At 37.2% G+C, this 12,990-nt stretch overlaps 1 protein-coding gene and 1 long non-coding RNA gene across 2 annotated transcripts; one reads left to right on the forward strand and one right to left on the reverse strand.

Annotated features, from left to right (window-relative positions):
* The first annotated feature begins 2,047 nt into the window (after positions 1 to 2,047).
* Positions 2,048 to 3,198, forward strand: LOC105435416. Its single transcript, XR_969421.2, has 2 exons — positions 2,048 to 2,589; positions 2,720 to 3,198. It is a non-coding gene; the product is annotated as an uncharacterized LOC105435416 (long non-coding RNA).
* A 553-nt stretch (positions 3,199 to 3,751) lies between these two features.
* Positions 3,752 to 11,638, reverse strand: LOC101221016 (ribonuclease P protein subunit p38). The gene is made up of 6 exons (XM_011656255.2): positions 11,432 to 11,638; positions 11,275 to 11,325; positions 11,142 to 11,202; positions 10,907 to 11,023; positions 4,209 to 4,373; positions 3,752 to 4,115 (listed from the first exon to the last, which is right to left on the reverse strand). The coding sequence occupies exons 1-6, from the start codon at positions 11,494 to 11,496 to the stop codon at positions 4,059 to 4,061; spliced, it is 516 nt and encodes a 171-aa protein (XP_011654557.1). The 5' UTR covers positions 11,497 to 11,638; the 3' UTR covers positions 3,752 to 4,058.
* Between the last annotated feature and the right edge of the window lie 1,352 nt (positions 11,639 to 12,990).

Below are 12,990 nucleotides of genomic sequence, written 5' to 3' on the forward strand. Positions count from 1 at the left end.
GATCAAGGTATGGAAAACCCTACTGAACCTTGTACTAAGAATATGATAAGTGAGAATGACAGGTCTAATGTTGCTGTTCTTAAAAACGTGGAAGAAAAGGACAGTGGTGATGAGATTGAGGTCAGAATAGAAACTCGTAATAATGAAGCGGAACAGGGTCATACAGGAAAATCAGATGATTATGATTCCTCTCTTGACATTCCCATTGCTCTGGGAAAAGGGACCAGGTCTTGTACTAAACACCCCATTTGCAATTATGTTTCCTACGATAATCTCTCTCCTCAGTTCAGAGTTTTTACAGCAAGCCTTGACTCTACCATAATACCAAAAGATATCTACACTGCTTTAAAGTGTCCTGAATGGAAGAATGATGTCATGAAAGAGATGAAAGCTCTTGAAAAGAATAGTACTTGGGACATTTGTACTCTACCTAAGGGACACAAAACTGTGGGATGCAAATGGGTGTTCTCTCTCAAATACAAAGCTGATGGTACTCTTGACAGACACAAGGCAAGGTTAGTTGCGAAGGGATTTACTCAAACCTACGGTATTGACTATTCAGAAACTTTTTCTCCAGTTGCTAAGTTGAATACTATTATAGTTCTGTTATCTGTTGCTGTGAACAAGGATTGGCCTCTATATCAGCTGGATGTTAAGAATGTCTTTTTGATTGGAGACCTCGTAGAGGAAGTCTACATGAGCCATCCGCCTGGATTTGAAGCCCAGTTTGGTCAGCATGTGTGTAAACTCCAGAAATCTATATATGGTCTGAAACAGTCTCCCAGAGCATGGTTTGACAGATTCACTACCTTTGTCAAGTTCCAAGGGTATAGGCAGGGACACTCTGATCATACTTTATTTACAAAGGTTTCCAAAACAGGAAAGATTGCTGTTCTAATAGTTTATGTGGGTGGCATTGTTTTGACTGGAGATGATCAGGCGGAAATCAGTCAACTAAAGCAGAGAATGGGCGATGAGTTTGAAATCAAGGATTTGGGAAATTTGAAATATTTCCTTGGAATGGAGGTGGCCAGATCTAAAGAAGGTATCTCCATATCTCAAAGAAAATACATCCTTGATTTGTTAACCAAGACAGGTATGTTAGGATGTCGTTCCACTGACACTCCTATTGAATTCAACTGCAAACTAGGAAACTCTGATGATCAAGTTCCAGTTGATAAAGAACAATATCAACGCCTCGTGGGTAAATTAATTTACTTATCCCATACTCGTCCTGATATTTCCTTTGCTGTGAGTGTTGTCAGCCAGTTTATGCAGACCCCTAATGAGGAACACATGAAAGCTGTCAACAGAATCTTGAGATACTTAAAATCAACACCTGGTAAAGGGCTGATGTTTAGAAAAACAGACAGAAAGACCATTGAGGCATACACTGACTCGGATTGGGCAGGATCTGTTGTTGACAGAAAATCTACCTCTGGTTATTGTACCTTTGTTTGGGGCAATCTTGTAACTTGGAGGAGTAAGAAGCAAAGTGTTGTGGCCAGGAGCAGCGCTGAGGCTGAATACAGAGCTATGAGTTTAGGAATATGTGAGGAAATTTGGCTTCATAAAGTTTTGACAGATCTTCATCAGGAATGTGAGACACCATTGAAGCTTTTCTGTGATAATAAAGCCGCTATTAGTATTGCTAACAACCCTGTTCAACATGATAGAACTAAACATGTTGAGATTGATCGACATTTTATCAAAGAAAAACTTGACAGTGGGAGCATATGCATTCCGTACATCCCTTCGAGTCAACAGGTTGCTGATGTTCTTACCAAAGGGCTTCTCAGACCAAACTTCGACTTTTGCGTTAGCAAGTTGGGCCTCATTGATATTTACGTCCCAACTTGAGGGGGAGTGTTGGAATTCTTTCCTTTTTTTCTAGGCTTTTTCCTTGTTAGAATCCTAGAATAATTATGGAAAGATTATGGGGATGTATTCCTTATTTTCCTAAATCTTTTCCTTTTTTATTCCATTGTGTACTCTATTTATTCTCCCATGTACCTATTGTTTTATTCATTAGAAAATAATAACAACAAACAATCGTGGTTTTTCTCTCGGTACTCGGGTTTCCACGTAAATTGGTGTGAACTCGTTGTCTCTCTTTTCAATACTTTCATACGCTGAAATCTATTTGATGAATCAACTATAGACTCCTGGTTTGTAGAGCTTGTTTTTGTAGCTAGGAAGGGAGATTTTGTTGCAATATTAGCTGCTGCAGCGTAAATAATGTTTCATGAGTTTAGGATGATTTCTATAGAATTGATAGGGTAATTATCAATAAAATTTTGAACTGCATTGATCACTGGGTTGAGTCGATGCATTTTTAAGTATTTAGTTTCTACTGAAGTCTATGTTAGCTATGTGGTAAATGGAAATAAGTTTTCTGAAATCTGAAATACTTAATATATCTGTTGTATGCCATCCTCTATCATTTACTAGTGTATTTCTAAAGGATGATGGTTTCATTTGTTATGTTACTCCAGGAGGTCGAGAAGGATGTGAAAACAAGGACTAAAGGTGAGATGGGAGCAGCGAAAACCCTATGCTCCCCGTTCGAGCAGCCTCCCCTTCCAGAAGGTTACTAAATTCATGTCTAAATCTGTCTTCATTTTACATGTTAATATGAGTTTATTTCAACTTGTGGGATTTTGGGAAACTTGATAGCACTCTTTTAGTTCCTTGAATTTACTATGATGTTTGTGCTTAGGTACCAAATGTTTTGCATCTGGGAAGCCTGCAAAGAAATGGAGCTATTGGGGCCGAAGCTACTAAAGCTAATCAGCTCCCTATTTTCTCCTACGCTTCGTCTCGTTAAACGATGTTGGAAATCAGCAAGAGTTGTGGAGTTTGGAGGCATTCGATTCAGTCGAGTCGAGTTCATCATAATTTCCCGTATTAGATGAAGAAAAGCATTCACTAAACAAAGCAAGTTTAACTTAAAATGTCTTTTTTTCTCTCTTTGCATACTTGGATTTTTTTTGTTGTTGAAAATGTAAGGGTTTTTTCACTTCCAACCTTGGTTTTCAGTTCTGTTAAACTAGGCCAATTCTTGGGAGTTTCTAGATTATATACTTTGTAACTTGAATAATAACATCATGTCAGGGAATTTTTCTTTTCTTGGGAGCCATCATGTTTCTCTTTTTATTATTGTTAATGTTAATGTACTGTGCCAATTAGATACTGGAATAATTCAGTGGTAAGCTGATAGACTGAACGAAAACTGACTCTCGATGCTTACCCTACTTGAACTTTTCTAAGAAGGTAGGCATGTTTCATTTAAATGGACAGTTTGAGTTTGCAGTTTAAATATTTCAACGACATGAAGGTAAAGCATTTTATGAGAATTAATTAGATTAACTACATTGTTTTAATTGAATTGCTCTTTCTGTTTTTGTTTTTATTTTTATTTTTTATGTATTTAAATGAAAATCGATTGTTACGGAAGTATAATTAAAGTACTTGTACTTAAATGAAAACGTGGCAAACAAAATTGTTGAATTTTACTCAAATTTCTTAATACAAAATTTTTCACAATTACAAGTTTAGTTCATATATTTATGCAGATTTTTAAAAATAATATAATAAACTAAAATATTTACAAATATAGCAAAAATTTGGATTCTAACTAAATATTGCTAAACATCGATAGCCTTCTATCAGTATGACTGATAGAAACATATCAGTAACTATTTTTTTACGATTTCTTTAACTTTTTAAAAATATAATTAGACATTTAAACTTTTATAAATATGTTTTATGTTGTTTCGGTCTTTAATAGGTCAAAATTATGAATATAACATTTTAAAATAAAGAAATATATCCACTCAACTCCGGCCACAAACAATGTCCCTTTTCAAAAGATCAATACTTCCCAATTCTACGAGCTATCTTTCCAACTAAAGTGGTGGCCATTATCTACAATGAATCAACTCGAACACATATCAAGACTGCTACAGGGAAGAAGACGAGAACATGCTTCAATTTCACTTTTTTTTTTACTGTACAGTGAACACCAGACAACTTTGTTGTACCCATGAAACGTGTCTTTATGTTGTTCTTTGAAGGATTTCATCAATGAGTTGATTAATAGGGCTCCCATTCGCCTGCAGTTCGTTTGGAAACATGCAGCTTTGTTAGAAAAAGGAAAAAGTTAGAACAGAACACATCACATAAAAAATCTAATATTTCCTACTCACCTTTATTCCAATTGCAATTGCTGTTTTAAGGCTAACGAGTTCACCTAACCTTAATGATCCTTCTTTATCTTTCACGAGTATCAATGGTACCTTCCTAGACATGGCCAAGGTTGGCACATGGTTTGTAAGCCATCGGGGGTTGCAATTGGCTGTTAACAGTATAGCCTACACAATAAAAGGTGAAATTTCGAATAAATTAGACGCTGCATACAGAAAAGATAGTAGACAAAGCATGATAAGTTGGGTTTAATTGCACTTGAGTTATACATCAAGCATAAAAAGGATGCCTGTCCTAAGGAATTCACAATGACATTCACCGCTGAACTAGAATGATATAAAGAATACATATTCAAAATAGAGGTAAAAGTTTTCCATAAAATATCTACTCCCTGAACAAAACGAAACCACTTTCAAAACTTGTAGGTCGATTAAGCAGTCACAGCAATCAAACCAAGAGATAATGAAAAATAGCCTTTAAGACCCAGTTGAGTCTTTACAAATAAGGCAAGTTGTGCATATACGTTTTAGCTCGATCAATACTCCAAGTACTTTTACGTGCCTCACGATACATGTATTATGATCATACTTTGGTAAATTCTAATTGTCTACTTAGACGAGCTTTGCTTTGACACTAGTACCAAGCATTGAGACAGGATATTTCATAAACAAATAACACACTGTAGGATACAACTTTTCAATGAAAAAAAGACAACTTTTACTGAGAAAGAAGGCAAGAATACAAGGATATACAAAAAAAACAAGCCAACCAAAAGCAAGCCTACTACAAGAAAGACTTCCATCTTAGCAAAATATTACCAAGGAAATAATTACGAAAGAACTTTGAAACCAAAGCCTAAAGAGAAGCATGGAATCTCTTAAGGATACTGATGGAACTCGCAGCAATTCTATAGGAATTCGATATTATTGAATGAAATAACAGAAAAGAAATCAATCTTTGTTTCCCTCTCTCTCAAGGAATAACAGAAAGATTCAAATAACCAAAAAGTCTCAATACCTCTCCCGCCCTTAACAAACTTATTTATATGCCTAACCAACCCATCACTCACACGTGCCTCACCCCCACATGTTACTTTTTATTCCCTCTCCTCCTGTACTGAAATAATATTGGAGGTCTAACATTACTCTCCTTCTCCAAAGTCACCTTGTCCTCAAGGTGAAAATCTGGAAATCGCTGCTTCAAATCCTTATATAACTCCCAGGTACCTTCATGTTGTGGCAGTCCCTTCCACTGAACTAACACCTCCCATTCTCCCGCTTTGTTTTTGGAATAACTATAAACCTCCTCGGGAATATCTCTCCATTCATGATTTTCCGTTAAATAGGGAACATCATTCCTATCTTCCATGTGCTCTCCCAATACCCTCTTGAGCTGAGATACATGAAATACCGGATGTATGGTCGAGTTCTTTGGTAATTCCAGCTTGTAAGCCACTGGGCCAATTTTAGCTATCACCTTGTACGGCCCGAAGAACTTAGGGGAAAGTTTTTCATTTCTTTTCCTTCTAATCGTCACTTGTCGATATGGTCTTATCTTCAACAATACCAAATCCCCTACCTGGTAATGAACCTCTCTTCTCTTGGTATCAGCATATTTCTTCATTTTGTCCTGTGCGACTCTCAAATGTTCACGTAAGGCTCCTAACACCACATCTCGCTCCTTTAGCTGCTCATCTAACATGGAGTTAGTAGTGTCCCTCTCCCCATAGTATATCAAAGGAGGTGGTAAACGCCCGTATACAACCTGAAACGGTGTGACTCCAAGTGCACGCTGATACGTGGTGTTATACCAATATTCTACCCATGGTATCCATTTAACCCATTCCCTTGGCTTTTCCCCACAAAAAGAACGTAAGAATGTCTCTACTCCACGGTTAACCACTTGTGTTTGACCATCCGTTTGTGGATGATACGCTGTACTGTGGTTCAACTTCGTTCCTACCACGCGAAATAATTCCCTCCAAAAATGACTTAAGAACACCTTGTCTCTATCCGAAACAATGGATTTGGGATACCCATGCAGTCGAACGACCTCCTTCACAAATATTTCAGCTACCGTCTTTGCTGTATATGGATGTTTCATAGGTATGAAATGTCCATATTTGCTGAACCGATCAACTACTTCATATCCTGCTGCTTTAGGTAATCCTTCCACAAAATCCATTGAAATATCCTCCCACACCCGATCAGATACCTCTAATGGTGTTAATAGTCCAACTGGTGATAACGCCAAAGTCTTATTTCTTTGACAAATCATGCACTCTTCGCAATACTTCTTCACATCCTGCTTCATTCCTTCCCAATGTAACTCTGCAACCATCCTTTTATACGTTCTTAAAAATCCTGAGTGACCTCCAAAAACTGAGTCATGATAAGTGTGTAAGATGGTTGGAATCAATTTAGAAGTTTTGGATAACTCCATTCGATCTTTGTACATCAGCATACCCTGTTTAATTGAATACCTTCCTTCCTCCAACCCTTCTGTCTCACTTAGCTTCTGTATAAGATTCTTCAACTTCTCATCTTGCGCCACTTCTGTCTTGATGACTTCAATATCGATCAACTTAGGAGCTGTCAGCTGATTCAGTTGTACTGATGATGGTACTCTGGACAATGCATTTGCGGCTTTATTTTCCAACCCTGGTTTATACACCACCTCGAAAGAATATCCCAGAAGTTTGGATATCCATTTCTGGTATTGAGGTTGTATAACTCTCTGTTCCAGCAGAAACTTCAAAGAGCGTTGATCAGTTTTGACTAAAAAGCTCTTCCCCAACAAATATGGATGCCACCTTTGCACTGCCATTACAACTGCCATTAACTCTCTCTCATATACAGGTTTTACTCTATCTCTTACTGCCAATGTATGGCTATAATATGCAATTGGACGTTGGTTCTGGATTAATACAGCCCCCAATCCGAATCCAGAAGCATCAGTCTCTATTTCAAACGACACATTGGAATCAGGCAGAGCTAATACCGGGAGCGTCATCATGGCTTGTTTCAGCCTATTGAACGCTTCTTGAGTCTCCTCTGTCCACTTAAATCCTCCTATTTTCAATAACTGTGTCAATGGGGCTGCAATTGTCCCATAATTCTAGACAAATTTGCGATAATACCCTGTCAGACCAAGAAACCCCCTGACTTCCCTCACGTTCACAGGAATGGGCCACTCCTTTATAGCTCTGATTTTTTCAGGATCCACCTCAATTCCATCTCCTGAAATAATATGTCCTAAGTAGTCTACACGAGACTGAGCAAAGCTACATTTCTTCCTGTTTGCATGAAGTTCATTCTTCCTCAACACTTCCAATATTGCTCTCAAATGATTCAAATGATCTTTCAACCCCTTGCTATAGATCAAAATGTCATCAAAGAACACTAAGACGAATTTTCTCAAGTATGGCCTGAATATAGTATTCATCAATGATTGGAAAGTGGACAGTGCATTGGTCAAGCCAAACGGCATAACCATAAACTCATAATGACCTTCATGAGTTCTGAATGTTGTCTTTTCAATGTCATCAGTACTCATCCTAATTTGATGGTACCCTGACTTTAGATCAATCTTCGAGAAGACTAGCCCCATTCAACTCATCAAACAACTCCTCAATGACTGGTATTGGAAACTTATCTGGTACGGTTACATTATTCGGAGCCCTGTAATCCACACAAAAACACCAACTTCCATCTTTCTTTCTCACCAATAATACTGGACTAGAATAGGGACTTGTGCTCGGCCGTATTACTCCCGATGCCAGCATTTCTTCCACCAGCTTCTCCATTTCTGTCTTCTGTTGATATGCATACCTATAAGGTCGTACATTCACTGGATCGGTTCCCTTCTTTAGATGAATTTGATGTTCTATCACTCTTCGTGGTGGCAAAGTTTCGGGCCAATCAAAAACATCTTCGAAGCTTTTGAATACTACTGCCACTGACTCTTCTACAGTCAACACTTCATCAAACGTATCATCCACTTCTAAAAATTCCCTTCTTTCTAAGGCTCTGCATTCGACCAAGAACCCTTGATCCTTATCTCCCCAAGATTTCATAAGGGCTTTTAAACTGACTCTTGCCTTTGTTAGGCTTGGATCTCCCCTTATAACAACCTTCTCTCCGTGATGAGTAAAAGTCAGAATTAAGTTTTTCCAATCTACTTCAGTTATACCAAGAGAGTATAACCATTGCATTCCCAATATTGCATCCACGCCTCCTAGCTCCAGCGGCAAAAAATCATCAATCACTCTCCATTCTCCAATCATCATTTCAATGGCTTCACAAACTCCCTTCCCTTTTATAGCCGTTCCAGAACCTAATATGACTCCATAATTTGTAGTACTCTTCGTGCTTATCTGCAGCTCCTCAACTAAACCTTCTCTAATGAAGTTATGTGTTGCTTCACAATCTATTAACACAATGATCTGCCTTCCTAATAATTTTCCTTTCACCTTCATAGTTCTTGGATTAGATAATCCCACTACTGAGTTTATGGACAATTCCACAACAGCATGTTCTTCTTGGATAACTTCAGCCACACTCAACTCTTTCTGTTCTACCTCCTCCTCTTCAATGATTTCATATTCCTCATTCTCCCCCATCACTACCAGCATACGTAACTCTCTCTGTTCCTTCATCTTACACTTGTGATCATGAGAATATTTCTCATTACACCGAAAACAGAGTCCCTTCTCCTTTCGTGATTGAAATTCGGCATCAGATAATCTTTTCGTTAGGCCTGTTTTCCGTACCTCTTCGTCAGCCGTTCCTCTCAACGTGATGGTTCTCATTGGCCAGTTCCAATTTCCCTTACTTTCTCCAGAATTCCCCATCGTGCTGTTTTTGTTTCCACTTCCAGAGTTATTCAGTTTCGCTCCCGAATAACCAGGAAGATTCGCTTCTCTTCTAATATCTTCTCTGTTTTCTACCTTCTGCGCGATTCTCATCATCTGTGATAATCCTTGAGGTTCACAGAAATCCATCTCAGCCTGTATCCATGGCTTCAATCCTAACATGAACGTTTCTTCTACCACTTTATCGGCCAGATCCGACAGCGGTGCGACTAGTTTATCGAACAGATTTCGGTATTCTTCCACCGTAGTTGTCTGTTGAATGCGCAAGAACCGTTCGTACAAAGAACCTTCCCGTGTTGATCGAAATCGGACCAACACTCTTTCTTTTAGGTTCGCCCAATCGACGAATTTATCTCGCTCTTCTTGAGACCGATACCAGTTCAGCGCAGGTCCTTCGAAGCTAATTGTTGCAACGGTCATCTTTTCGAAGTCAGTCAATTTATGAATTTGAAAATACCTTTCAGCGCGGAATAACCACGAATCCGGATCGTCTCCATTGAAGATCGGCATCTCCACCGAGAATTTGTTGCGATCGCCATTAGCGTCCTCATTCGATTTTACTTCCTCCTTCTTCGGTTCGTTTTCGCGAATGGAAGATCCTTCGCCGTCATCGTTGTTCTTCATCGGAGTACTCCGTATCGACAATTCTGTAATCTTTTCGTTCATCGTGGATCTCTCCTGGGCGGCCGATTCCATGAATCGTATCATCATTTGATTCTGTCTCTCCAATCCTTTCGCCAAGTCGTTCAATGCTTTCTCTATCGCTGGTAACTTCCCGATCTCTTTTTTGATTCCTTGAATCTCTTGATCAAACGTTTCCATTTTGTCCTCCATTCTGGTCTGTACCATTTTCTTCTTTCTTGCCCTGAATCGATGCTCTGATACCAATTTGATGGAACTCGTAGCAATTCTATAGGAATTCGATATTATTGAATGAAATAATAGAAAAGAAATCAATCTTTGTTTCCCTCTCTCTCAAGGAATAATAGAAAGATTCAAATAACCAAAAAATCTCAATACCTCTCCCGCCCTTAACAAACTTATTTATATGCCTAACCAACCCATCACTCACACGTGCCTCACCCCCACGTGTTACTTTTTATTCCCTCTCCTCCTGTGCTGGAATAATATTGGAGGTCTAACAGATACATGAACAAACAATCAACACTATGTACGATACATGAACAATGGGCCATTCTCATTCTTGAACAAGTTTTCTAGTGTGGCCAAGTACAATTAATGGGCTTATACCAATCAAATAGCATAATCCCCAAGAACGCATGTAACTGTGTAACTACACTACGGATTTTGTTCATAAGATTTGACACCAAAGAAAATAATAAGAGATTTAGGAAGTTTTAGGACATAAACTTATCACAACCAAAGCTCATGGAAGCACCATAAGTAGCTCGTGTTTTAAACTGCCTCTTCACTGTCTTAAATCACCGATTGACCTAAAAGTTTAAGTTGATGGGTGATGATAAATTTAATTATATACCATGACACTCCACTCTCTCGCTTGTGGGCTCAAAATAAGAAGAAGGTCCAACAAGTGAAAATGAATATTAATTGGGGAGAAAACAACACAGCAAGACTTCCAAAACCAACTTGTTCTGATCATCTTAAATCACCAATTGACCCAGAAGCTTAAGTCAATGGGTGAAGTTAAATTTAATTATATATCATAATAAAACAAACACACGCATTATAAACACATCCATTTGCACACGTGAGATTGACACAAAACAGAAACAAAGCCAGTAAAGTAACACTTGTGAGTCTAAACCCAAGATAGCATTGCCCAACATAAATAGCCGAGTAGATTACCTGAAGCTTGACCGTACACGTCTTATAATTAGGGTTCATTAAGCGAGCAGAATCCCCACATGGTGTCATCCGTTCAAGAACTCTAGTAACCTCATTAACCCCAATTGCAAATTGTTTCTAAAAAAATCCCATCACTCAACATAAGTAGCTTATAACTAAAAAAAAAAAGAAAAAAGAAAAAACAATATCAACATGACATGGAAAAGAGAAACTAAAATCGTTAAAAATACGAAACCTTAAGCCAAAATTTTTCCGGCAAGGATTCCGCATTCAAATCTCTTGTTGTCTTTATCTCTCTATAACAACAGGAGATGGGTAAGTGGGGGGTGTGTTGAAGTGCATTGTTAGACAAATTAACTACCGTTTACCTCTGAATCGACAGTAGCAACTCATCGAGACGTTCACCTTCGTAGGAAATGCTTTAATCAAATTCGGAAAAACGTATTCCAATAAAAATTAGGGGAGAAACATAAAGGTAAAAAAATCGAATAGAAAAGAAAGGAAAGGAAAGGAAAGCCTGCTTACTCTTGGTTAGGTTTGGATTGAAGGGGTGCAACAGGATGAGAAGAAGATTTAGGGTTCTTTCCCATTAGTGAAAACTTGGTGGACAGTGTAGTTTCAAAGCGTGGAGAGAAATAGCGAGGACGATGACGAAGTAGCACTGCCAGCCCGCGGCTTTATTTTGAAATTTTGGTTAAGTAATGCAACCGTGGAATTCATCCTCAAAATATGTACACAATCTACCAACAAAGATGAGTTTAGTAATATGTAAGTTTGTCCCATATTTTCTCATTTCACACATATGGTTAAAAACAAAAGTGCAATATAAGTGATACACATAGGACATTTGATGCACCTATATACAAAGATGATAAACATACCAATTTGTCATTTTTGTCAATAAGATGATCTTTATCAATTATAGGGCAAAAAAAAACGTAAAACATTTTCTAGGGGTTTTTGAGTGAGTGAGTTTAGATCTAGGTCTTAATAAACGTATTTGACGTATAGATATTTTAGTTTAGGTAATAATAGTATGAGTTTGTGCTTTGTATTTTCACAATAAATATAGATTTTTTTTATATATTTTTTTATCCTTAAACAAAAATTCAAATGTTTTGTTATAAATCCAAATGTTCAATTTATGAAGCTTGTACCAATTGTATATCAAATGTAATAGATGTGTATTAAGCGTATATCAAATTCATATCACGTGCATCAATATTGAGTGTATATCGAATATATCAAGTGTCTATGAGAAGAATTTCAAGTGAATTATGTATGTAAGAGTGGTGTTTCAAGTGTATATAAGATATTTGAGTGTATTGGGTGAATCAAGGGTATATTTAGTGCATCACGTGAGATGAACTTGTTTTTATGCCATTTTTGCAAAAGTAAATAAGCTTGTGCTATGAATTTAGTTTTTTAAACTTAGTTTGTTAGTCATGCAATAAGTCCTTTTAAAAACGTTTTTTTATTTAAAAGTTAATTATAACAAAATAAATTAAAATATTTACAAAATGTAACAAGATATCACACTCTATCTATAATAGATCACGATAGACATACCGGATAATGATAAACACAAATAGTAGTATATTTTTGTTGTATTTTGGGAGTAATTTCAAGAATGATGTCTTTTTTCAAACTAATGACGTATATGATAGTTGTAGAAGAAAAAACATAATGGAGTTAGAGTTGAAACTATTAAAAAACAGAAATGGAGTTAGAGTTGAAACTATTTTAAAAAGTAGGACAAATTTTGTGTTGAATTGTACTCGATTCACGACTTTGTGTATGCTAGACAATTTGACAGTCAACATTGTCACACTGGATAGAACAACTAAGCAAAATCGTGAACGGGGTATACGACTTCAAAGTCGAGTTGTGTATCGATCCATGATTTAACCAACCCTAGCTGTGTAATGGGCACACGACTTCGCCACCCTATTTCTTTACTCTATTCTTGACATTGTTTTTCCAACATCCTATTTTTGATAATATTATTTTATTGACAAGATTAGTTAAATAACATTATTAAAAAAAAATTGATGTATTTTTTAAATTTTTCTTATTTAAAATAA

This window comes from Cucumis sativus, chromosome 5 (assembly GCF_000004075.3).
Source record: "Cucumis sativus cultivar 9930 chromosome 5, Cucumber_9930_V3, whole genome shotgun sequence".
NCBI classification, from domain to species: Eukaryota; Viridiplantae; Streptophyta; class Magnoliopsida; order Cucurbitales; family Cucurbitaceae; genus Cucumis; species Cucumis sativus.

Coding starts and splice junctions, on each gene's coding strand:
- LOC101221016 (XM_011656255.2), bottom strand. CDS start 11,496: ATGGGAAAGAACCCTAAATCTTCTTCTCATCCTGTTGCACCCCTTCAA. Junction 11,024..11,141: donor CGGAAAAATTTTGGCTTAAG/GTTTCGTATTTT, acceptor GGATTTTTTTAG/AAACAATTTGCAATTGGGGT. Junction 4,116..4,208: donor CAATTGCAATTGGAATAAAG/GTGAGTAGGAAA, acceptor AACGAACTGCAG/GCGAATGGGAGCCCTATTAA.